The following is a 27,495-nucleotide window of genomic DNA, read 5'->3' as shown; positions in this document are numbered from 1 at the left end:
TCCAATTCTATTTTATGGGTGAATTTATCCCATTCACATTCAAAGTTACAATTACTATTTGTATATTTCCCTCCATTCTGTTTTTCCTTACTATTGTCCTTTTCAGCCTCTCTTTTTATCCTGTTCCTCCTCTAGTTTATTTCAAATCACTACCTCCCTATTCCACACTCTTGTAAAGAATCTCTCCCTTATCCTCTCCCCTTACTCTCCTTTTCCATGTTCTACCCACCTTTCTAAGGGTCCCTTCCTTTTCTTCTTCCCCTTACATCCTAAATCTTAATCTACACACCCTTCTATGTACCACTTCTTATCCTATTTCCTCATCCTGTTATTTCTTTACAAATTTAGAAGACTTTCATACCCTTCTAGAGGTATGTGTTGTTTCCTCTTTAATCCAGATCTGATGAGTATAAGCTTCCAGCACTACCAGGCCTCCACCCTCACGTGATTCCTCTGTATCAGTTCTTCCTCTTGTGCCTCATTTGTATGAGATAATTGCTCTTTTTACCTTTTCCTACACAATTTTGCTTTTTTAGATTCACCACATCATACTTAGCTCTTCTCTGATCTTTCTTTTGAACTACCCAGTTACTAATGACAATTTTAAGCATACAATTTATATTTTCACATATAAAAAGTAAATAGTTTGTCTTTAATGAATCTCTTGTGATTGGTCTTTGATGTTTACCTTATATTTATCCTGGATCTTATATGTCAAATTTCCTCTTAAGTTCTGGTCTTTTTGCAACAAAATTCTGAAAGTCTGTCAATTCATCAAATGCCTTTTTTTTTCATTAAGAATTACACTGAACTTTGCTGGGTAAGTTATTTTTGGCAGCAACCCCACTTCTTTTGTTCTTCGATATATAGTGTTCCAAGACTTGTGGTCTTGTGTAATTCTAATTGTGGCTACACAGTATTTGAAATTTTTTTTCCTTGTTGCTCATAATATTTTCTCCTTAACCTGGGGGTTTTGGAATTTGGCTATGATATTCCTGTAGGTTTTCATCCTGGGATCTCTTTTGGGTGGTGATCAGTAGATTTTTTTTTTATTTCTATTTTCCTTTCTTGATCTAAAACTTCAGGGCAATTTTCTTTAATTATTTCTTGTATTATTGTATCAAGATTCTTTTTTGGATGGTAACTTTCAGGTAGTCCAATTATTTTCATGTTTTCTCTTCTTCATCTGTTCTCCAGATCAGTTGTTTTCTTAAGATATTTCACATTCTCTTCTATTTTTCCATTCTTTTTATTTTTTTTTTACTTCTTGATATAACATCATTTGTTTCCCCTTGCCCAATTACAGTTTTCAAGGAGTTGTTTTCTTCCTTAAGATTCTGAATCTCTTTTTCCAGTTGGTTGACTTTCTTTTCATAATTTTCTTGGTTTTCTTTGTATTTTCTTATGGGTTTTTTTTCTAATTCTTCCTCAACCTTTCTTATTTGATTTGTAAAGTCCCTTTTAAGTTCTTCCACAAACTCTTTTTGGGCAGGTGACCATTTGATATTACTCTTTGGGGTAGGAAAGGCTTTTTTTTAATTCGGTATCCTTCTCTGAAAATGAACCCCATTTTTCTCTATTCCCATAGTAGCTGTATGTTGTTGGGTTCTTTCTCCTTTGCTTGCTCATTTAAAAAAAATAGCAGCTTGTTATTATAATCACCTCTAATCCTAGGATGTGGGTGATGGTTCCTCTGGCCTTAGGTCTTTCTTATGGTTATTTTTTAAGATTTGTCCAGAGCCCAACCTCTGCACTCCTTTCTCCCTCCAAGCCACAGACAGATAGGGCCTTCAGGAACAATATGTTGGAAATGCTCTTGCTCTCTGAGGACCCTCCATTGGCTGTAACCTTCTCCCCTCTGGCCTGGAACTGAAACCAAGAAATCAGCCCTCCTGTAAGTGCCCACAGCATGTAGCATCCCCACCCCACTGCTTCTGCACTCACATGTGTCTGCTGTTTCTTTCTCACCTTCAGCTGCAGCCTGGGACCCTCTTGGCAGCACAGCGGGGTCTAGCATCCCTCAGCAGCAGAGGGTCCTTCAGTGTTCCCCTGCTCAGATATCTGTCCTCCCACCCTGTCTGAGAATTCCTGTGTCTGAAGTTGAGGCTGCCTCCCAAACCACCTGCCTCCAGGGCTTATTGTTTCTTGTTTAAGCAGAAATCAGGTCTTCTCCAGTTGTCCCAGAAGGACCACTGCTCTGCCTCAAGTCTTCTTTATTTTTGCCACCCTACCTACATTCACCCTGAGGTGCTATTTTATCTTGTTTGTAGAGGAAATCTAAAGAATTTAGAATTTTCTTACCTACTCTCCCATCTTCCCAGAATCCCTTCCCTCTATTCATTTTAAATTTAAATACAAAAAAAGAAAAGAAAAACAAAAAACCATTTCCCTCTACACAGAACATAAAAGAGAATTCAATGCACACCAACAAATTTTCATTTCAAGAAAACCTATATAATAAACACTACACATCGTTTTCAAAGCTAACCAGCTTTTCTTTGCTTCCTTGTAGTTTTTTGTTCTCTGCTGTGCACTTTTTACTTTATTTTTTTCTGTCCCGCCTCTTCCCATTCCCCACTCCTCCTGCCCTAAAAAAGGCTACAATTAAATGCTGATATATGTGTGCACATGTGTGTATACACACACACACAAATATATACATATATGTATATGTGAATATATACACATACATAGTTATCTATAAACATACACATATACACTTATGCACATATATATGACCATACTATGCGTATTTCCACTTTGTCATCTCTTTCTCTGAAGGTAGAGAGCATCTTCCTTCACAGGTCCAAATCTTTCCATGTTTTTCTGAATCAACCAGCTCATATTTCCTACACCACAGCAGTATTCCAAAACAATCATGTCCTATCTGAGAGATTGTCTATGAAAGTTTTTTTCCAGTTTTCTGCATTCTTTCTATTCTTGGCTACATTGGTTTTATTTATACAAGAAACTTTTTTATTTAAAATAATTGAAATCATCCATTTTACACTTAAACAATGTTCTTACCTTGTAATACATTTTAAGGTCTGATACTGTTGAATCTCCTTCCTTTACATCTTTTCCCCCTTATTTCTTTGAAATTCCTGCCCTTTTGTTCTTCCAAATGAACTTTGTTGTTATTTTTTCTAACTCAGTAAGATTATTTTTCATAATTAAATTGTGATGGCATTGAATAAATAGATTAGGTAAAATTGCCCAGCACAAATTAAGAATACGGTAAGTGTAAGCATGATAAGATAGATTTCAACATGTGTCCTACAAAATAGAAGTCTAAAGTTTGAGGAAGAAGGAATTTTGAGAAATTACTCAGACTGAGACTAAAACTTAGATTTATATCTTCTCTTTAATAAGCTAAATATGAAAATTTTTCTAACCAAAGGAGTGAAGAAAAATTTCTTTGCCATTTATGCCCTTTAGGATAGTTTCTTTTTCTCTCTTAAGGTAACAAATTGAGAAAAGGTAGATGAATATAAGCTCCAGCTAAAATCTCATTTCAAGGAGAGTAGTATGTACCCACTTCTGGCTTCTCTATGTCAGAAATATTGGTGGAAGATTAGAAACAAGTTAACTATATTTATGAAAGGTGAGAAGTTTTCTAGCTTTTACTTGACTAAAGAAGAAATAGTAGGGAAAAAAGGCACTGGAGTTAGAGTCAGAAAAAACTTCTTATTGAAAACTATCTCATATACTTGCTAACTTTGTAACTCTGGGCAAGTAATTAAGCTTTACTTCAATCATCTATAAAATGGAAATAATGAAAATATCTCTGTTATGAAGTTATTGTGAAAATTAAATATATGTAAATTGTTTTGCGAACCTTAAAATACTATATAAATATCATCATAGCCATCATTATTGATTTAACTCTTTTCATAAGAGTCCATGATGAAATGTTGACTCTTAGCTTGAAAGCATTCCAAGCAATGAGAAGTTTGCAATTGTACCTTAAAAAAGATGATGAGCTAACACATTTCAAAGAATGCATCTATATCTCAAAATAAATGATTTATTTAGCAAATATTTATTAAGTGCCAAAAGCATAGATTTAATCCTCTATGCTAGTGGCTGAGGACATAGATATATGCTGGAAGATAATAGAATTTAGAATTGGAGAAGCCTTGCTCATAAGGTCTAATTATGCAAAAGTGATTCTGAAATAAAGGAGAATGATAAAAGTGCAAGAGAGGTCCATCCAAAGAGCTACATGAAATTTGGAAAGGGAGAGGTAACATTCACTGGGAGGGTTTAGGGAAGATTTATTTGAGGAGATGCTCCTGAGTTGGAATTTTATGAAATGGAGACTTAAATAGGGAGGGGGTATATATTCCATGCACAGGAGATTGCATAAAGGCATAGAGATGGGAGAACGAAGCATAAGAAGAGAGGATGGAGAGATAACTTGTTTGTAACATAAGAGTTTGATAAGTTGGAGCAGTATGAATTAAGTCTGGGAGAAAGGGTTCAAATTATAATGTTTTCAATGCATTATTTGTGCTTTGAGAAGCAATGGGGAGCACCTGAAGGTTTTTGAGTAGAGTAGTAGCATAATCATAGTGGTACATTAGGACAATTATTTAGGAATCAATGTGAAGGATGGAATGGAGAGGGGGTAAATTAGAGGCAGGACCTAGAGGCAGAAAGACTGATGGGAGCTATTAAAAGTCTGCATGAGAAGAAATCAGGCCCTGAACACAGGTGGTATCAATGGTAATTGAGAGAAGGGGGGAGATATTGCCAAGGTAGAAACAATATGAGTTGGTAAATATTTGGATTTGTGGAATCAAGGATCATTGTCATCATCAGTGAATGGTTACTGTATTTAAAGATTACTAGAAGAATGTAAAACATTATTATGCTTGATTTGACTCTCTTGTCTAAAATCTAAGATGAAGTCAGTCTTGGATCAGGATAAAAGTTGTTTTAGTTAGCCTTTTTGTGATTATGCATGCTAATAAAGGGTGGTATTTTATTTTCTGGTCCCCATTTATAGGTGGAATTAACATTAAAATGGACTCTACTTCTCATGAATTGCCAATGAGGACTCTGGAACGCATTGCCTCTGAGCTTGGATGCAATCTGACTGATGAGAAGCTTGCCTTGTACCTGGATGAACAGGATGAGCTAAAGCACTTCCAAGAATATTTCCATATTCCAAAAATGAAGGATCTACCTTTAAGTGAGAAATACAACCAATGGGAAAGTTTTTATCTTCTGCATATGCTTATTATCATGCATAAACATAGGGAAAGATTTATGATTTTTTCAGCTTAGAGAACTCTCAGTATGGGAACACCAATGCAGATTACAGTTCTTTGTGACTCAGGGGATGAATTCTAGGGAATTGCCTGAGGAACACAGGGGTTAGATGACTTGCACAGCATCATATTGCTTGTAAGTGTGGAAGTTGAACCCAGATCTTCCTGACTCAAAGTCCAGCTCTCCTTTTAGCGTGACACAATTCCTTAGGAAATTGTGGAACCTTGGAAAACATTAAAACATTGCATAATAGATCCATTGCAGTCATATCTGATAGCATCAGGTCTTTAGTGCTACCAACTAAATCAACCTATTAGTCTGTCTCAGCCCCAAATGCTTTATGTTCACATTCCTCTTTTGAGTAATATTCTAAAGCACAGTACTTACAAAGTGCTTATGCTGTCACTTATCTTCTTTGAACAATATAGTGACTGATTGAAAATTATAGGCAGACACATTTCCTTTTAATGGATTTAGACTGTAGTGTCTTTAAGTACTTATAGCTCAAAGCAATTACTTTCAATACAACATATTTTAGCATCTTCTATTTGGTTTACTCAGGTGATGGTAGTATTGTATTTTAGGTGAATTTTATTCTGGTACCTGCAGCTTCTGTTGAGAGAGGGGATATGTGATTATATGTTTCTTCATGTGATAAGGGTGAAGGAAGTGCATATATACTGCAGAATAAAGAAAAGATGATGTCTTGGAAATGCTCTCTGAAAAAAATCAACATTTTCTAAGAGACTAGCAATGACATTGGTTATGGAAACTTCTCCTTAAAAACAATATATAGGAAACATAAGGAGTCATTTTTCATACTTGACTTTATTCAACTTCAAATCGTTGAAAATGACTGCATAGATTTAATTGAATTCTCTTCTAGAAGTGCTGATTTCAATGGATATCATAGTGGGCATTTCTCATTTTTTCAATTGATAAAAATGCAAATTTGTAGGCACTAAGTAAGGAAAGTGGGGATAAGAGGTATTATTTAACCCAATAAGGTGATGAAGTTAAGTGAAATGAAAAAGCTGCCAGGAACTATTATTGCATAAAGGATATTAACTCAGCTATTTTAACTTTGATTTTCACTTTCTATCCTTGGTGAGATAAAAATAATCCTTAGTGGTTGGGAATTACATTTTTGTGTCATTTAGAAGTGGAAATTTATTTTTGTTTTGCATTGATTTGGTAATTTCTAAGATTCTTCTAGTTCTAAAATTCTGAATTCTATGACTAAACTTCTTATTGAACTAATTCACATTTGTTTATCATCTAATGCATGTAAAGCATTTAGGACAATGCATGGCACATAGTAAGTGCTACATAAATGTTTCCATTACTACTACTAGTAGTCATAGGACTACTACTACTACTACTACTACTACTACTATTATTATATTTTTAGAAATTTCTGTTTAAAATAATTAAATGTGTAAACTAGCGAGAGCTGAAAGGAAAGGAACTTTGAAATCATTAAGGAAGATCAGACAGATTTTAGGTGGCAAGAGTTTTATTGAATTAGATCTTTCCTTGTCTACCTCTCTCCTTCTGGATTTTTCCCTTGGAACCTTTTTGGAAAATGAAAACTTTCTGTCTTTCTTTAATACTATAGAACAGAGATGTCAAACTTCCTGCTGGCCACAGGCAGCCTATGAAAGTTCCCTGAGGCCAGAACCGGATTAAAATGTAATCAGGAAATATTTTTCAAAATAAAAATAAATAAATAAAATAAAAATATAATATAATATGGTCAATTTGTTGTCTTCTAAATCAATATGTGGTCCACTGGGATCCTTTCTATAAAAGTGAGACACCAACACTTGAAAAGACACTAAAGAAAGTAAAATAACTTTGTTTTACCATGTGATTTCATTTGTTCTTAAGTTTTTGCCAGTTTTTTATAAAATGTCAAAAACAAGAGATATAGGGCAGCTAGATGGCCTAGTGGATAGAACACCAGCCCTGGAGTCAGGAGGACTTGAGTTGAAATCCAGTCTCAGATACTTTCCAGCAGTGTGACCCTGGTGCAGTGTCACACACATACATACACACACACACACACACACACACACACACACACACACACACAGATACTAGGTTCCTAAATTTCAGCCCTTTGTACTTAAAACAAATTTTAAAATTATAAATAATTCACTTATTAAATCCAAAAGTGCTATTTGGATAACCTATATTTTAAATACCTAATATAATTTTATGATCAAATCATTGCCTTTTTCCTAAACTGACAACATGCATTTAGAAACATAAAAAACTAAAAAAGTATTGCATATATTTTAATTTTCCTTAAAATCTATTGTGATTTTTTAAAAGGAGAGGTAGAAAGGAAGCACAAGAAATTTAAAACATTATTTCTGTCACCATTACAAAATTTCTAGAAACTTATCATCTGTATTTACACATTTGTTTTCTCACAAACTGCTTTGTTGATTGCGATCTGAACATACTATTCAGGAAAAAGCTAAACAGAAAAGAATTTTTAGATCATTACTTCTCTCAATCTTTGATTAAGCTACTAGAGAAATCTTTTTTCTTATAAAAATATATTCTTAGCTTCTACTACTCATCCCTTCTGAGGAAGGAGTAAGTCAGGCAAATGATGAGTTTAAAGAAAAAAGCCAGAATGGATCTGTCTGAGAGATGGTAGACATCCCCATTTTCTATTTCTCTAACCCTAACTTCTTTTCTGAGAAGGCCTCAACCAAGATTTCCACCTCTACCACCAATTCAATATAGGCAAGACTAAGGTTGTTATTTTTCCCTCTAAATCTATATCCTCTTTTAACTTAAGTCACTATCTATCTACTCTCTCGTGTTTGAAATTTCATTGTTCTATCTTTTCTACTCCCCTGTTCTTCATCTTTCATATTGATTCCCCACATATTGAATCATTTTATTAAGTCCTGGCAATTCTGTTACTTCTCCTTGTCTTCTGTTCCTTTCCATTGTCTCCCCCATCTCACACACACACACACACACACACACACACACACACACACACACACATACATACACACCCTAGTATACCCTAGACTGTCATTATTACCTACCTGGGTTACTATAGTAGCACCTATACTCTTTCCCAAACTTAATCTATCATTCATATGCCTGATTGTCTTTATGCATAGATATGACCATTTATTTAGCTGTTAAGTTATTATTAAGCACTACGATGTACCATGTCAGGTGCTAAGGCCAGGGAAGGGAATAAGGATTAGATCTGTGCTTTACTTGATATAGGAAACACCCACACGAGGAAATTCCCTTTACTAGTGCAGGTTGGCCCCTTATCTATAATTTAGAGAGAGCATTGGTTGGTTAAATGACCTACCCAGCCACATAACTGATATGAGTCAGAGGTAGTACTGGAAGCTAATTCTCTATCCATTATTCCACACTGCCTCTTAATGCAAGGAATAAGCAGGGAAAAAGAAAACTGTACCTGATTGCTAGGAGCTTACATTATACTAGGAGGAAGTAACATATACAAAGACAAGTCAGTCAACTAGCATTTTTAAGTGCTTACTATGTGCCAGGTATTGTGTTGAATACTAAGTATACAATAATAACAACAACAACAAATCAAAAGACACCGCCTGCTCTCAAGGAGCTTACAATCTAATGAGAGAGACAAAATGAAAAAAAAAACAACTATGTATAAACACAGCATGTTCAGGATAAATTGAAGATCATCAACAGAGAGAAGGCCCTGGCGTTGGGAAATATGAGGAAAGTCTTCTTTTGAAAGTTGGGACTTTAGCTACGACTTGAATGAAGCCAGGGAAGCTAGAAGGCAGAGATGAGGAGGGAGGGAGTTCCAGGCATGGTGGACAGCCAGTGTAATGCTTGGAGCTGGATGATGGAGTGTTGTGTCCGAGAAAAGGAAAGGAAGCCAGTGTCACTGGATACCAGAGTACCTGGGTAAGGTACAAGATGTAAGAAGACTTGAAAACTAGGAAGGGGCCAAGTTATTCAGTTTTTTATTAGTCAAGTAAATGCAAAATAGTTTTGTGGGAATTCCACTGAGAACCAAGAGAATCAAGAAGGGCCTCTTTTTTGTAGATAGCACTTGAGTTGAATGAGCCTTGAAGAATAGGAGGGATTTGAAGAAATGGAGGTAAGGAGGAAGGGCATTCCAGCTAATCAATAAATAAGGATTTATTATTTGCCTACTCTTTCTCAGGCACTCTTAGGTACTGAGCATACAATGATAAAAATGAAATTCTCTCTACCCTCAAAAATGCTTTCATTCTAGAGACAAGAAGACAACATGTACACATGTAAATACCTACAAAATAAATAACAAAGTCATTTTATTTGGGTGGGAGTTGAGGCACTAACAGCTGGAGGCAGTCAGAAAAGGCTCTATGTAGGAAGTGGTGTTTGGTCTGAGACTATGGTTTCTAAGGAGTAGAGATGAAAATACATTCTAGCCACGGGGGATAACCAGTGCAAAGACACAGAGACTGCTTTAAGGAATAGCAAGATCAATTTGGTTGAACTTTAATAAGTGTGTGAAGAGGAATAGGCTGAAAACGCATGTTAGAGCCAAATTGTAAAGATCTTTAAGAATTAAACAGAGAAGTTTATATTTGTTCCTAAAGGTAATTTGTTATGACTGGAGCTTTTTGATCAGGGCAGTGACATGATCATACTGATGTTTTAGAAGTATCTTGCCCAACAGTCACAAAGCCATGGTATGTTATGGCAAGACTTGAACTTGCATCTTCCTTGCTTTAAAGATATTCTCTTTCCATTACACTATATAATGTCTCAATGTTGGGGATACACAAGATAAAAATTAAACAGTTCCTGCTCTACTTGGCAGCTATGTAGAGGATAAATTAAAGAAAGAATAGATTTAAGATAAGGATATTAATTAGGAGGCCATTATAATAGCCCTAATGGGAGCTTATGAAGACGATATGGGGTGTTAGTTCTGTGGTTCAGGAGAAGGGAAAATAAAATAGAATCATCAAGACTTGGCAAACAATTGAATATGTGAGATGAGGGAAATCAAGGTATCATACCATTCTCTATTAGCTATCATCTTTCCTCACCTTCTTGGTCAAACTCATTGCAAAAGCCATTTTATAGAAGATGCCTTCACTTCCTATCCTCTCACTTATTTCTAAATCCTCTGCACTCTGGCTTCTAATTTCATCATTTGACTGAAACTGCTTTCTTCAAAGCTACCAATTGCCAAATCTAATAGCATTTCTCAAACCTCATCCTTCTTGACCTATACATAGCTTTTTATGCTGTCAATCACCATCTTCTCCTGGATACAATGTCCTCTGAGTTTTCATGACTGCGCTTTCCTCATTCCCTTCCTACCTGTCTATTTCTTCCCAGTCTCCTTTGCTGGATCATGATCTATGTCATGTCTCTTAACAATGGAGTCCTCCAAAACTCTGTCCTTGGCCCTTTTCTCTTTTCCCTCTGTATCAGGGGTTCTTAACTTTGGGTCCATGAACTTTAAAAAATGTTTGATAATTGAATTTCAATATAATTAGTTTCTTTTGTAATCATATGTGTATTATTTTATGCATTTAAAGATACGATTCTGAGAAGGGGTCCGTAGGTTTTAGCAGACTGCCAGAAGGGTCCATGACAAACAAAAAGGTTAAGTGCCCCTGTTCTATGATATGTCAGATGGTGATCTAATCAGATCCTGTAGTTCAGTTATCATCTCTATGTAGATGATTCCCAGATCTATGTATGCAGATGCAGCTAGTGGTTCAGTAGATAGCCCACTGGACCTGGAGTCATGAAGACCTGAGTTCAAATACAGCTAGAGATATTTACTCGCTATGTGACCTTGGGCAAGTCACTTAAACTCTGTTTGCCTCAGTTTCCTCAACTGTAAAATGGAGATAATGACATTATCTATCTTGCAGGATTGTTGTAAGGATCAAATGAGAGAATATTTGTAAAGTGTTTAGTACTAGTAGGCTCTATATAATTGCTTATTCCCTTCTTTTTCCATTCCTCATCTCCTTCCTTAGCTCCATTTCCAATCATAAACTTCCTTTTGATCATCACAAATTGGACTTCCTGGAAGCATCTCAAACTGAATATTTCCAAAACAGAACTCATTAACTTTTCCTACAAACCTTCTTTCTCCCCAACTTTCCTATTACTGTTGATGTTGAGGGCACAACCATCCTCCCAGTTATTAAAGTTTACAACTTCAGTGCCATCCTTAATGCCTCAGTTGAATTCTCACCACATATTCAATCTATTAACAACTTTTGTCATTTTTACCCTTACAACATCCCTATTATACATTCCCTTCTCTCTGCTCACATAGGCACCATCCTATTATAGACTTTTATTATGTCTTGCCTGGACTATCACAATAGCCTTCTAGTCTTCTTGTCTTAAGTCTCTCCCCACTCCAATTCAGCATCTACTCATCTGCCAAAGTGATTTTTACTACTAGTCTGACCATTGCACTACCTACTTAATTAACCTAGGTAGCAGTTGTTTCTTACCTCTAGGATCAAATTTTTTTGGGGGGGGTCATCTAAAGCCCTCCACAACCTCACGTCTTTCTATAATTTACAGTCTTGTTATACTTCACTCACTTTCATATATTATGAAATCAACTTATACTGGGTTAATTGCTGTTCCTCATACACAACACTCCATTTCCATTGCCTTTGTACTGGCCATTACCCTTCCTGAAATATTCTCTCTTATTACCTCTGCCTCCTAGTTTTCCTGTCTCCTTTTTAAAAACTTTTAATTATTTTTATTTCTTTAAATTTTTCCTAATTACATGTAAAAACTTTTAACAATCTTTTTTTTTTAATTTTGAGTGCCAAATTCTCCTCTTCCCTCCTGCTCCTCCATACTTCTTGAGAAGGCAAGCAATTTGATTTCAATTATACATGTAACCTCATTCAAAGTATATTTCCATATTAGCCATGTTATAAAAGAAAATACAACAAAATTTAAAAAAATAAAGAAAGTTTAAAAAATTATGCTTCCATCTACATTCAGAGTTCATCTATTCTCTCTGGAGGTAGATAGCAATTTTCTTCTTGGGTCCTTTGAAATTATCTTAGATCATTGTCTCTTTCACAATTGGTCATCCTTACAATATTGTTGTTACTGTATACAATGCTCTCCTGCTTTTGCTCATGTTATTTTGCCTGAATTCATACAAGTCTTCCCAGGTTTTTCTGAAACTATCTTTCTTGTCATTTCTTATAGGACAATAGTATTCCATCACAATCATATACCACAAATTGTTCAGCCATTCCCAGATTGGTGGGCATCCCACTCCCCCAATTTCCAATTCTTTGCCACCACAAAAAGAGCTCCTATAAATTTTTTTTGCATAAAAATTTCCTTTTCTCTTTTCTTTGATCTCTTTGGGATACAGAGCTAGTAGTGGTATTGCTGGGTTAAAGAGTATACACAGTTTTTCTAGGCCTTTGGGCATAGTTCCAAATTGTTCTTCAAGGCAATTACATTAGTTCAGAACTCCACCAACAATGCATTTGTGTCCCAATTTTTCCATATCCCCTCTAGCATTTGTCACTTTACCTTCCTGTCATGTTAGCTAATCTGAGAGGTATAAGGTGGTTTCTCAGAGTTGTTTTAATTGTGGTTTCTCTAATCACTAGTGATTTAAAGTGTTTTTTTTTCCCATGTGATTAATGATTCTTTTGATTTCTTCCTCTTAGAACTTCCTGTTTATTTTCTGTGACCATTTATCAACTGGGGAATGGCTCTTATTTTTATAGATGTGGCTTAGTTCCCTATATATTTGAAAAATGAGGCCTTTATCAGAGAAACTTGTATTTTTCCCCAGTTTCCTATTTTCCTTCTAATTTTAGCTATATTAGTTTTGTCTGTACAAAAGCCCTTTAATTTAATGTAATCAAAATTATCTGTTTTACTTCTTGAAATCCTCTCTTTCTCTTATTTGGACATAAACTCTTCCCTTATACATAGGTCTGACAGGTACATTTTCCATACTCCTGTAATTTACTGCTGATATCACATTTTTTCCTAGTTTCTTTCAAGACTCAGCTAAGATGCAGCCTTCCGCAGGAGGTCTTTCCTAGTAATTCTCCAATTCCTTTTGAGTTATAAATTTAGGCACTTTTAGCAAAATAGTTGGACTAATTCAAAGTTTCACCAACAGTGTGTTAATGTATCAGTATATAAAAACCCAGCTACTATTAACTATTCACATCTTTTGTTATCTTTTCTAATTTGTTAAGCATGATACAAACTGCTGGGGTTGCTTTGATTTATATTTCCCTTATAATTTGGAGCAATTTTTTATTTGTTTAATAGTCTGACAATCTCCTTTTTGAGAACAATGTATTTATATCCTCTGACCTCTTAAGCACATAGATTTGGATTTACATATTTTTTTCCATTTTATTTAACTTTTCAATTAAATAGCATTTATTTTCTCTCTCTCACACCCACTCTCCTATTTAAAAGAAAAAAATCCTTATAACAAATATGCATAGTCAAGCAAAACAAATTCCATCACTATTGATGTCCAAAAACACATTTTATTCTCCATCTTGAATCCATCACCTCCTTTAGGACATAGTTAGCATAGAACATCTATCCTCTGGAATAGAGGAGTTAAACTGCAGGCCACAGGATGTCTGGGAAAACTCTCCTGAGGACAGAATAATATTAAAATATAAATGGGGGATATGTTTAACAAAATAAATAAGAATACAATGCAGCATAGATAATGTTAATTTGTGATTTTCTAAGTCAATATGTGGCCTGCGGCAATCTATTTCTTTTTCAGTTTGACTCCACTACTTTAGAATCATGCTTGGGATTTGCATTTATCAGAAATTTTGCCTATAAAAGTTCCATGTCATTATACTGTTTTTGACATTATATAAGTTGTTCTGCTTTTGCTTACTTCATTCTGTACTAGCTCACACAACTATTCATAGGTTTCTCAGAACCCATCCCTTGTGTACCATTTCTTACAGAATGATAGTTTTCCATTATATTTATCTTCCATAATTTGTTCAGTCATTCCCAGCCTTATATATTTTATTAATTCCCTATATATCTTAGATATCCTTTCTCAGAGATATATGATGCAAAGATATTTTTCCCATGGATGAGATTTACTTATTCTAGTTATATTGATTAGGTTTTAACAAAAGCCACCAGGGGTCATAGAGAAAGTCAAATAAGAGGAGGGCCTGAGAGTGATTTTTGATAAGTTTTGATGATTTTAAAATAAGAAAAGAAAGGGACAACATTTCCACATTAGTGGAAAAAAGGGAGGCATGATATGGGGACTTATCTTATAATCAGAGGTTCAAATAAAATTCTATATAAAGATGAAAGAGGTGAGGGGAGTGGGCATCACTTAATCATCACTTTCATCTGAACTTGTCATAGAAGGGTAGAACATGCACAAATACACATATACATAAACAAACACAGAAAAAAGTTTATTGTAAAAATATGTTCAACTCAAGGGTAGAGCAAAGATGGCAGAGTAAAGGCAGGGATTCACCTTAGCTCTCCCCAAAACCACTTCAAATACTTTTAAAAATGACTCTAAACAAATTATGGAGCAGCTGAACCCACAAAAAAACACAGTGAAACAAATTTCCAGCCCAAGACAACCTGGAAGTTTAACAGGAAAGGTTTGTTGCACCAGGCTGAGAGAGGAGCACAGTCCAGCACAGGCTATGCCAGTGCAGATCAGGTCCAACAAACCCAGAACAGGCCTTGGAATCACTGAATTGCTGGCAGTAGTAGCTGTTTCCAGACCTCTCAGCCCACAGACTCCAAAGACAACTTAGAAGGTCAGCAGGAAAGATCTGTCCTACCTGGGTAAGAGTAGAATGCATTCCAGCACAGGCCTGGCCCCAGCAAACCAGGAGCAGGCCTTGGGAGTGACTGAATCAGCAGCAGTGGCAGCAGCTGCTTCCAGAGCTCTCAGTCCACAGATGGTACGGGGTTCAAATAACTGGTCTGAAGGAGATTACAGGGGTCTTTTTGCTAGCACTGAGGCAGGACCCTGTTGCTTTGCCCACACGCAGCTCCAGGTTGCAGTCCTGGGTGGCAGTCCCAGGGCAAGCAGGAGGACTAGCATAGCAGAGCTTGTGGCCTCGGTGGAAGGGGGGACATTTCTCACAATTCTAGGACAGAAAAGAATGCTGGTGGTCACACACACTAGAGGACAGGCCAGGAGAGTAATAAACACCTCTCCTTAGATCATATCACCTTGAAAAACTGAAGACTTACAAGTCCCTAGAACTATCTCTGAAAATAGCTACATAAAACCCCTGAAGCTTGGGGCAATGCACCCTACACCCTGGAAGCAGAGCCATACTTTAACAAAGAGTTAAAAGTCAAGTAATAGGCTGGGAAAATGAGCAAACAACAGAAAAAAAAACAAACCTCTGACTATAGAAAGTTACTATGGCGACAAGGAAGATCAAAACACACACTCAAAAGAATCCAACAAAGTCAAAGCTCCTACCTCCAAAGCCTCCAAGAAAAATATGAATTGGTTGTAGTCCATGGAAGAGCTCAAAAAGGATATTGAAACTCAAGTAAGAGAGGTAGAGGAAAAATTGGGAAGAGAAATAAGAGTAATGCAATAAAATCAGGAAAAATGAGTCAACAGATTGGTAAAGGAGACACAAAAAATACTGAAGAAAATAGCACTTTAAAAACTGACTAGACCAAATGGTAAGAGAGGTCCAAAAAGCCAATGAGGAGAAGAATGCCTTACAAAGCAGAATTGGCCAAATGGAAAAGGAGGTACAAAAGCTCACTGAAGAAAATAATTGCTTAAAAATTAGAATGGAGCAAATGGAAGCTAATGACTCTATGAGAAATCAAGAAACAATAACACAAAACCAAAAGAATGAAAAAATAGAAGACAATGTGAAATATCTCCTTGGAAAAACAACTGACCTGAAAAAATAGATCCAAGAGAGATAATTTAAAAATTATTGGGCTACCTGAAAGTCATGATAAAAAAAAAGCCTAGAAATCATCTTTCAAGAAATTATCAAGGAAAACTGCCCTGATATTCTAGAACCAGAGTGTAACATAGAAATGGAAAGAATCCACCTATCACCTCCTGAAAAAGATCCCAAAATGAATACTGCCAAGAATATTATATCCAAATTCCAGAGTTCCCAGGTCAAGGAGAAAATATTGCAAGCAGCCAGAAAGAGCAATTCAAGTATGGTGGAACCACAGTCAGGGTAAGACAAGATTTAGCAGCTTCTACATTAAAGAACCAGAGGGCTTGGAATATAATATTCTGGAGGGTAAAGGAGCTAGGATTACAACCAAGAATCACTTTCCCAGCAAAACTGAGTGTAATCCTTCAGGGAAAAAATGTATATTCAATGAGATAGAGAACTTTAAAGTATTCTTGATGGGAAAAAAAAGAGCAGAATAGAAAATTTGACTTTCAAATATAAGACTCAAGAAAAGCATGAAAAGATAAACAGGAAATGAAAATCTTAAGGGACTTAATAAGGTTAAACTGTTTGTGTTCCTAGATGGGAAGATAATAGTTGTAAGTCATAAGACCTTTCTCATTATTAGGGTAATTAGGAGTAGTATATATAGAAAGAGGGCATAGGTATGAGTTGAATATTAAGGAATGATATCTCAAAAATAAAATTAAGGGGTGAGAGGAATGTACAAGGAAAAAGAGAAAGGGAGAGGTAGAATGGGATAAATTATCTCACATAAAGGAGGCAAGAAAAAGCTTTCGTAGTGGAGAATAAGAGGGAGGTGAGGGGGAGTGAGTGAAACTTACCCTCATCAGAATTGGCTCAATGAGGGAATCACATACATGCTCAATTGGGAATAGAAATATATCTTACCCTACAGGAAAGTGGAAGGGGAAGAGGATAAAGTTAGTGGGGTTGGTGGGGGGAGAGGTGTGATAGAAGGTAGGACAGATTAGGGGAGGGGGGTAGTCAGAAGCAAAACACCTTTAAGCAGGGACAGAGTGAAAGGAGAAAGAGAATAGAATAAATGGGGGGGATAGGATGGAGGCAAATACAGTTAGCAATAGTAACTGTGAGAAAAATTTTGAAGCAAGTTTCTCTGATAAAGGCCTCTTTTCTCAAAGATATAGAGAACTAAGTTAAATTTATAAAAATAAGAGCCATTCCCCAATTAATAAATTATCAAAAATATTACTTCAGATGAAGTAATCGAAGCTATCTATAGACATATGAAAAAATACTCTAACTCACTATTGATTGGAGAAATGCAAATTAAAACAATTTTGAGACATAGCTACTAACATAGCTATTAACATAGCTGTTAGATTGGCTAATAGGACAGACAAGGTAAACAACAAATGTTTGAAGGGATGTGAGAAAAATGAGATAGTAATGCAATGTTGGTGAAATTCTGTACTGATTCAACCATTCTGCAGAGCAATTTGGATGTGCCCAAAGAACTATAAAACCATGCATACCCTTTGACATAGGAATACCCCTACTAAGTGTGTATCCCAAAAGATATAAAAAACACAAAAAGGAAAAGGACTTATATGTACAAAAATATTTATAGCAGCTCTTTTCTGGGGGGCAAAGAATTAGAAATTGAGAGGATGCCCATCAATAGGGGAATGGCTGACCAAGTTGTGGTTTGTAATTATGATGAATACTATTGTATTATAAGAAATGTTGAGTAGGATGCTCTCAGAAAAACCTGGAAAGATTTGAATGGGCTGATTCAAAGTGAAATATACAAAAAAAATGTGTATGCAAAGTAATAGCAATATTATAAGATGATCAGCTATGAATGACTTAGCTATTATCATCATTATTATGATGTAAGACAACTCTAAAGGTCTTATGATGAAAAATGCTATTCATCCACAGAGAAAGAACTGATGGTGCCTGAATACAGATTGAAGAATACTTTAAAAAAAAGAAATATATTCAACTAAACAAGGAAACTCGAGGTACCCAGGAAAGGGGAAAGGAGGGAAGTAACAGGGGAGGCAAAGTTAGGGAGGGATTAGTCCTAAGCAAAATTAACTCTTGAGAGAGGGAAATTGGTGGGGGGGGCATGAAGAGGTATAAAAAAGCAAAGAAATAAAAAGAATTTGTGATTAAAGATTGAGTGAGAGGGAAAGAGGAAAGGTAGCAGAGGAGACATCATTTGCATGAAGCAAAGAGTATGCTACACACACTCCTGTTATATGTAAAGAGGGAGAAGGGAGCAAAGAGAAAAAAAAATCAAAGAGAACAGTGAAAAGAAATGCATAATTAATTATAACTGTAAATGTCAATGGTATGAAGTTGCCCATAAAAAAGAAGTTAGCAGAATAAATTACAAAGTAGAATCATATAATATTTTGTTTATAAGAAACAAACCTGAAATATAAAGATTCACACAGAGTTAAAATAAGGAATTAGAACAAAAGAGATTATGCTCTGGATGATTTTTTTTTTTTTGGAGGTAGGGTAAGGAGGCAATCAGGGTTAAGTAACTTTCTCAGAGTCACACAGCTAGTAAGTGTCTGAGGCTGGATTTGAACTCAGATCCTCCTGACTCTAGGGCTAATGCTCTATCCACTGTGCCAGCTAGCTGCCCCTCCAGATGTTTTTTTTTTCAGTTGTGCAGCAATCATTGTCTCAGAGAAAGCAACAGCAAAAATAGACTGATAAAAAGTTAAACAAGAAAATTACATTCTGCTGAAAGGTACCATAGATAATTAATCTCAACACACACACATGTGTATATATATACGTATATATGTATGTGTGTGTATATATATATATACATATATATATATATATGTGCGTGTTATATATTGCATAGCATTCAAATACTTGTAGAAAAAGCTAAATGAGTCACTGGTAGAAATAGTGAAACTTTGATAGTAAGGAACCTCAGTGTACCCTTTTCACAACTGACAAATCTAACCAAGAGCAGGAGGAGGAAGAAGAGGAATAAGAGAAGGGAAGAAAGCTAGAGGTATGAATAGAATTTGAGAAAAACTTAAAGATCTCTAGCAATTATTGAATGAGAATACAAAGTAGCTTTCTCAACTGTGCATGACACCTTTCCAAAAATGACCATTTCTAGAAATCTCTACAGAAATTTTAATTTAAAAACATTTTTTTTTTGGCTAGGCAATGGGGTTGTGACTTGTCCAGGGTCACACAGCTAGTAAGTGTCAAGTGTCTGAGGCCAGATTTGAGTTCAGGTCTTCCTGACTCCAGGGCCATTGCTCTATTCACTGCACCACCTAGCTGCTCCACTACAGAAATTTTAAACACATATTTTACTTATCACAATGAAATAAAAAATTATAATCAATGAAGGGCCACTAAAAAGAATTAAGAATTAACTGAATGCTAAATAATTTAATCATAAACAAAAAAGGGGGCATTCCAGAAAAGACATGATGAATAATTTCACAAAAAATAATGAAAACAATGAGACAACATACTAAAATTTTGGGTGTATAATCAAAGCAATTCTTAAAATGTATGTCTCCAAAGACTTTCTTCAAAAGAAAGAAAAAAAATCAACAAATTGGACATGAAATTAAAAAAAAAGAAAGCCAACAAATTAAGAAACCTCAATTAAACACCAAAATAGAAATCCTGAAAATCAAAGAAGAAATTAACAAAATTGAAAATAAAATAACCACGGAAGTAAAAAAAAATAGAACTAGAACATGATTTTTGCTACAAGTGTTAAAATATACAAAACGTTAGCAAATTTGAATAGAAAAAGAGAAAAACATATTATCAGTGTCAAAAATGAAAATGAATTTGCAACAATTGAAGGATAAATAAAGACTATTAATGGAAACTATTTTACCTAACTATATGCCAATAAAATCAACAATTTAAATGGATGAAATTTTTTGTAAAACTATAAAATGCCTAGATGAATAGAACAAGAAAAACATTTAAAAACCCAATTTCCAAAAAAGAAAAGATATAATTATAAATGGATCCCCAAAGGGGAAAGCAATCTGAGATTAGTTGTGTTTATACATTCTCTCAAACTTTCAAAGAACAATTAATTCCAGTATTATACACATTTTTAAAAAATAACAAAAGAAGAGAGCCCTGCAAATTCATTCTGTAATAAAAATGTGGTTTTGATACCTAAACTCAGAGTCAAAGCAGAAAAAAGAAAACTTTAGAACAATATCCCTAATGAAAATTGATGCAAAAACTTAATAAAATATTAGCAAAAAGGCAATACCAAAATATCATAAAGATATACTTTATGACCAGGTTGGATTTTTACCAAGAATGCTGTATTGGTTTAATATTGGCAAAATTATAAACATAACTGAACATGTTAATAAAAAACAAATATATTATTACATCAACATATGCAGAAAAATATTTTGACAAAATACAATAACTATTTCTGTTATTAAAAAAAAAAACCTAGGTATTGCAGTGGTTAGAGTACTGGGCGTAGAATTAAGAAGACTCATCTTCATGAGCTCAAATCCACTCTCATACTTACTAGCTGTGTGATTCTGGGCAAGTCATTTAATCCTATTTGCCTCAATTCCTCATCTGTAAAATGAATGGAGAAGGAAATGGCAAACTGCTCCAGTGTCTTTGCCAAGAAAATCCCAAAAAGGATTAACAGAGAAATAGACACAACTGAACAACAACAAAAAAGAAAATGAAAGCCTGTATTACAGTCCTTTCTAATAAAAGAAGAGAGTAAATCAAGGATGTCCATTATTACCACTTCTTTTTGACATAGAGCTGAAATCCTAAAGAAAGCAATGACAAAAATACACACACACACACACACACACACACACACACACAAAGACAAAAATTGTCTCTTGTCGATGATATGATAGTGTATTTAGATCCATACCCCCACACGATAAGAGAAAATGGTAAAGGTCTTACATGGGCAAAAATATGGATAGCAGCTCTATGGTGGTTAAAAAAAAAAACCCTGAGAACTAAGGAGATATCCAACAATTGAGAATGATTCAACAAATTATGGCATGTATGTTAATGAAATATTATTTTGATATAAGAAATGAAAAAAACAACTTGGGAAGCAATACTTGGGAAGAGTTGTATGGATTGATGCAGAGTGAAGTGCTTAGAACTAGGAGAACAATTTATATTATAACATTAATATCATAAAAACAAACAACTTTGAAAGACTTACCTCTGATCAATCCTGATTCTAGAGGACGGATAAGAATGATTCACTTGTGCTGACATAGAGATTATGTACTATAATGTGCAAAATCAGATATACATTTTTGGACAGAGCCAATATGTAAATTTTTTTGGTTTGCTTATGCTTATTTGTTGCAATGGTTTTGTTTTTCCCTTTTCCCTGTTGGGTAGAGGGGAAGACATAAGGGAGGGAAAGTAAATGCTTTATAATTAGAAAGAAATAATTTTTTAAATGGGGGGAAAGGGAATGCAAGCTCTTTGAGGGCAAGGATCATCTCATTTCTTTGTATTCACTGTGCTTTATTGCAGTGCCGAACATATTGTATAGATGCTTGTTGTTTGTTTTGAAAAAAAAAAAAAACACACCCTGAAAGACTAACCTCATTTCTTTTTTGGACTGGATTACTAAACTAATAGATGACTGAAATTCATTGGAAGTAGTTTAGTATCTCATCCTTCCTTTGTGGAGAAAATGGACCAATATGGATTTGATGAGAATATAATCAGATTCAATAGCAGTTGGATGTTTAAATTCAAAGAGTAGTTTTTTTAATGGTTCATTGATATTGTGGTAGGAAGTCTTTGTGGAGTATCCTAGAGATTTAGGGATAATATCCAGAGTACCCTAGAGATTCTTGGTCCTGTGCTATTCAATGTTTTCATCAATGATATGGATAAAGGCCACATCATGATGGAATGTTCAGCATATTTGGAGATGACTCAAAACTTGGTGGGATAGCTAACTCACTGGATGACAGTCAGGATCCAAAAGGATCTTGAGGGGTAAAAGCATTGTGTTGAATCTAATGAAGTGAAACCCTGACATTTGAATATAAAAATCAATTTTATAAGACATTGGGAAGGTATAGTCACAGAGGAATTATTCCTTTAAAAAAAGACATAGGAGTCAGTGGATTAAAAGCTCAATATTAGTTAGCAATGTGATGTGACTGACAAAAAAATCTAATGCAGTCTTGTGCTGCATTGAGATTTGTAGGTTCTAGGAGTAGAGAAATGTTTCTTCCACTGTACTGCACACTTTTCATGTCTCATCTAGAGCCCTGTATCAGTTCTGGGTGCCGTGGTTTACTACGGATATTGGTTAGCTGGAGAATGACCAGAGGAGGGCAACCTTAAAGGTGGAGAGCTTTGAACCTATATCTTATTAGAATTAGTTGAAATAATTGGGCATGTTTAACCTGGAGACTGGAAGACAGAGGGAAGACATGATAGCTCTCTTCAGGTATTTGAAAGGATGTCATATAGAGATGGTATTAGATTTTTTTTTCCTGTTCAGCCCAGAGGACAGAACCAAAATCAATGGATAAAAGTTGCAAAAAAAAAACCCAAAAAACAAAAGCACATTTAGTTTTGATATTTGACAAAAACTTCTTAACAATTAGGGCTATGGATTCCCCATTGTGCCCCACCTCCACACCCCTACTCCCATGGTCTTTAAATAAGAGGCTGGGTGGTCACTTGTCACATATACTACACTGGGGATTCCTCCCCTGTAAGGGTTACACAAGAAAGCCTCTGAGGTCCCTTCTGTCAACTGAATCAGGACCAGCCTCTAATCTGGGAATGACTGGAGCAAAACAGAGCAGGCCAGAGACAGGTGTGTCAGGGATTAAACAGAAGTTTAATTAATTAATTTCTGAGTGAAGAAGATGCAAGCAGAGCCCCGCTCCCTGCCAAAAAAAAAAAAAGAGAGAGAGAGAGAGAGAGAGATACATAAAAAGCACAAATGAGCTGGATCACAGCACAATCATTCTTAACAATTCCAATGGCAGGATCATTCATGGACAATGCAGGCGTTCCTGGGGTCCTGTGGGAACAGTTCTTAAGTTGATTGTCTAAAGTCTTAAAGGTCGTTGAGCTTTGTGCTTATTCAGTGGGGTACAGAACCAGAGTTAATGTGGCAAGAATAGAAGTGCAATACCTGGTTCAACTCACTTAGCCATTATGAGAAACAGGGATTGTGAGCATATCAAGAGATGTGACTAATAGTTTTAGAGTAAGTCTCTCAATGAACACCTGGTGCTGGTCAAAGCAATACACTTTGCCAGATAGTGAGATCATCCAGAGCCAAAAGGATTGTTTTATACCAAGCTCAGGGCACAGCCTGCTTGCTGGGTCTTAGCTCTGGAAAACAGAGTGTCTCCAAATATCTTGACACTTCCAACTCTCAAATTCTCTGATTGTTTAATGTCTTTCTGTTAGAAACAAGCCCTATGTTTGGCTATCCAGGGAGATAACCTATGGTAACCTATTTTCCTCCTCTCAACTAGATGATATCCTTGTCTACCATGTATAAGGCATTGTGCCTGGTTCTATGGGGAAATGTAAAGAAGTATGAGAAATACAGTCCCTGCCCACAAAACCTTAGGGCTAAACCTCTGCAGGACTAAAAGGATTATTAAGGAATAAAATCTATAATGAAATAAAATAAGAAGACCTACAATATAGGGCAATAAGTACTATTTTACTTTTGTTATTGTTTCAGAACATAGTAAGTACTTAATAAGTACTTGATTGATTGACTGATGAAGTATATAAAGAGTAGAAATCTAAGAGTTCAGAGATAGGGTCTACTGTAATTTGCAATGGTCAAATAAGGCTTTTCAGAGCAGAGAGTTTTTTAAGTTGACCCTTAAAGGATGAGTAAGGTCTTTTACTTCGTATAATTCCATTGTGATCATTTTGTTCACTACAATCACATCACATTATTTTAATAAGTTCTTAGGTGTGCAAAGGATTATATCAAAACTTCAGATGTGGTACTTCCTTTACTTAAAAAATAGGAAGAAAGGACTTGGGAAACATACTTTTGGCTTATGCAGAATGGATAATTAAATCTAGAATCCTTTTTTTATGGAGATTTCTTATGAATATGAAATTATATGCAAATATATGACAATGGAAATAGCATACATTAAAGCAGAATATGATCTTTAAGAGAAAATAGGATGGTAGGACAATTAATAGGCATATTTCTTCAGTAGTCTTTCATATTGCTTTGGATGGGGCTGAAATGCACAAGAGATACTTAGCTTTCAATGGGTCAAATATTTTTGTTGAGTTGGAATTTGAGACACAGTGGACAAATTAACAGATATAAACTCAAAATAAAAGGCCAAATTTTCTCTTCTCAATGTGATGATTATTTATTCTTCTAGATAACAAAGAACTGTTAATAGTTTCAATTGAAGATTGTGAATAATATTTATACCTCTCACTGGATCAGGTTAAAAACAATACAATGAAAAAAGTAACTATAAAAGTAATTAGATTTAAATGTATGTCTATAAGTCATGCTTTAAAAAACTCATCAAAGGTTTAATTAAGAAGTTGTAGAAGTGGCCTTTACTTCTAACAAATACACTACTATTTGGGCTCAATGAAATATGAATGCCTAATCATAGTCATACCTATTTCTATACAAATTGGAGAGAAAATTCATGAGAACAAAATCATAATTTTTTTTTGCTCATTGCCAGCTTTCTTTTTTTTAAATTTTTTGAAAATTTTATTTTTAATTTATGGAATAAAACAAGCATTTCCATAACACAGTTTTTTTAAAAAGATGATTACACATGAAACTGCAACTCTATTATGTACAACTTTCTATTCTAAAATATATAATAAAATTATTATGTAAATATCTTTTTTCTTCCCTCCCCCTAGAGATGACTATCATTAGTATGTATGTAAAATATGTATGTATGTAAATATATATATGTATGTATGTATGTAAAATAATTCTATACATACTTCTCTTTATCAGTTCTTTATCTGAATGCAGATAGTGTCTTCCTTCATATGTCCTTTGTAGTTAATTTGGGTGTAACATGATTTTATTTACCTGATATATCAATGGTTGTATTGTGAGGTGAGGAGTTGATATACTTGATTGGCTTTAAATCTGATAGTATATCTTTTATTTTCTCAAGTTATTCTGCCCTCTCCATTGGCCATACCAATTTTTAAATTTACGTAGTAATTTGCTCATATTTCTAACTTTCCTATCTTCTTTCTTCTGCAGATAGAGATGGATAAAATGGTGGGCCTTAGGGTCAGAAAATCTGATTTCAAATTTGGCTTCAGACTCTTACTACCAGTGTAACCCTGGGCAAGTCCTTTAACCTATTTGCCTCTGTCTCCTTAACTATAAAATGGGGATGATAATAATAGCATTTACCTTCTAGGATTATTGGGAGGGTCAAAAGAGATAATTGTAAGTTGGTTAGTATAGTGTTTGGCAGCAGGTGCTTAATAAAATCCTTATAGGGCAGCTAGGTGGGACAGTGAATAGAGTGCTAGGTCTGAAGTTAGGAAGACTCATCTTTCTGAGTTCAAATCTGACCTAAGACACTTAGAGCTGTGTGACTGTGGGCTAGTCACTTAACCCTATTTGCCTCAGTTTCCTAGTTTCATCATCTGCCAAATGATCTGAAGAAGGGAATGACAAGGTACTCCAGTATCTTTGCCAAGAAAACCCTAAATGGGGTCACAAAGAGTTGGACCCAAGTGAAACAACTGAACAACAATAAATCCTTCCTTTCCCACCCAGATCTCTCTCTTATCTGTCTCTTTCTTACATACACATTAGATTTTAAACTTTTTGTGGGAAACGGGTTTTTTTTTATCTTTACACCCTGAGGACCTAACACTAATACTCAATCAATAAACATTTATTAAATGCCTACTACTTGGCAAACACCATGCCAAGCACCTGACATACAAATAAAGACCTTAACTTAAAAAGGCCAAGGTCTCCCACTGCATGTGGGGTCATCTCCAATTGCCCTAACCTGTCTTGCCACTGGACCCAGATGACCCTGGAGGACAGAGTGAGGCTGATGGCTTTGCACAGCCCAGCCTCACATAAATCTAATTCACTTGCAAGTCAAGACATCACCTTCCTGATGTCATTGGTCCTCTTGTAGAACAAAGGACAAACAATAATCTGTGAGTAGTAGTAGCTACCCCACTGGCCAGTTCCAGTTGGAACTTCCTTCCTTCCTTCCTTCCATCCTTCCTTCCTTCCTCCCTTCCTTCTTCCTTCCCTCCCTCCATCCCTCCTTTCCCTCTGTCTACATGGGGAATCATATCCTTACATGTGGTTGCTCTGCCTAAAGTAATATAAATTTTGATCACTGAAACCTCACAAAATATCTTGAGGCTTGGGGGATATATTTTTTTCCTCTTCACTACTTATTTATTCTATCATTTAAAAAAACTGGGACAATTAACTCTTTTTTCCCCCATTTAGTTTCATTAATGATTTCTTGAAATAGAGCTCTGGAAAACCAGGCTTTGATAAACCCCTCCTGATGCCATTGGTCTTCTTACAGAACAAAGAACAAACAACACCACCAAAAAGAATTACACTCTGCCCTCAAATAGTTTGCAATTTAATGGAGAAAAACAATACACAAAAGGAAGCTGAAGAGGGGCAAGAGAAGGCGAAGGAACTGTACCAGGTGCTGGGGCATGATGGAAAAGTTCAAAAGATTTCAGCTTGGTGGGAAATTAAGAGATGGCTGGCCTGAGCATCCTATTTAAATGGAGGTTGGGGAAGGAGCTTTCCACTCCATACTCCAAAGAGAGAGGTCTTGAAGTGTGAGTACCAAGGTTGATGTGATCTTGCATGATGATAAGGTTCCTAGTGGTATGATGAAGAAATCCAGAGGAGGACAGGGAGTACTAAAAATGTCATATATAGTGGATTCTAAATGTTTGATGGAAAAAAATTGAATATAATATACGTTAGGAAGTCATTTTTGTCACTGGTTGGCTTCAGTCTACTTGATGCCCACTTTGGGTGATAGTTTACATGGAATTAATGCTTTGAGTAGGGGAAGTGTAGAAGACCTCTATCTTCCCTTCTAACCTGCAATTCTATACTTCTGCTATCCAATTAAGCACACTTGTCTTTTCTTGGACATTTACAGTCAGCCGGCATTTTTTAAATGCCTGTATGTGCCAGGCACTA

At 35.4% G+C, this 27,495-nt stretch overlaps 1 protein-coding gene across 7 annotated transcripts in view; it reads left to right on the top strand.

The window, feature by feature from the left end:
* The window catches only part of KYNU (kynureninase), a 142,975-nt gene that overhangs the window by 14,906 nt on the left and 100,574 nt on the right, over nucleotides 1-27,495 (top strand). For 4 of the 7 annotated variants that reach the window (XM_027835700.1, XM_027835699.1, XM_027835695.1 and 1 more), the window contains exon 2: nucleotides 5,012-5,197. In XM_027835700.1, the coding sequence (XP_027691501.1) occupies nucleotides 5,029-5,197 (169 nt within the window). In that variant the 5' untranslated portion in view covers nucleotides 5,012-5,028. Of the gene's footprint in view, nucleotides 1-1,728; nucleotides 1,895-5,011; nucleotides 5,198-26,854; nucleotides 27,123-27,495 lie in introns of those variants that run through there. The other 3 variants (XM_027835696.1, XM_027835697.1, XM_027835701.1) reach the window with 3 other exon arrangements.

This window comes from Vombatus ursinus, unplaced genomic scaffold (genome assembly GCF_900497805.2).
Source record: "Vombatus ursinus unplaced genomic scaffold, bare-nosed wombat genome assembly UNPS02014816.1, whole genome shotgun sequence".
Lineage (NCBI taxonomy): Eukaryota > Metazoa > Chordata > Mammalia > Diprotodontia > Vombatidae > Vombatus > Vombatus ursinus.
This window is presented reverse-complemented; position numbering and strand designations above follow the sequence as displayed.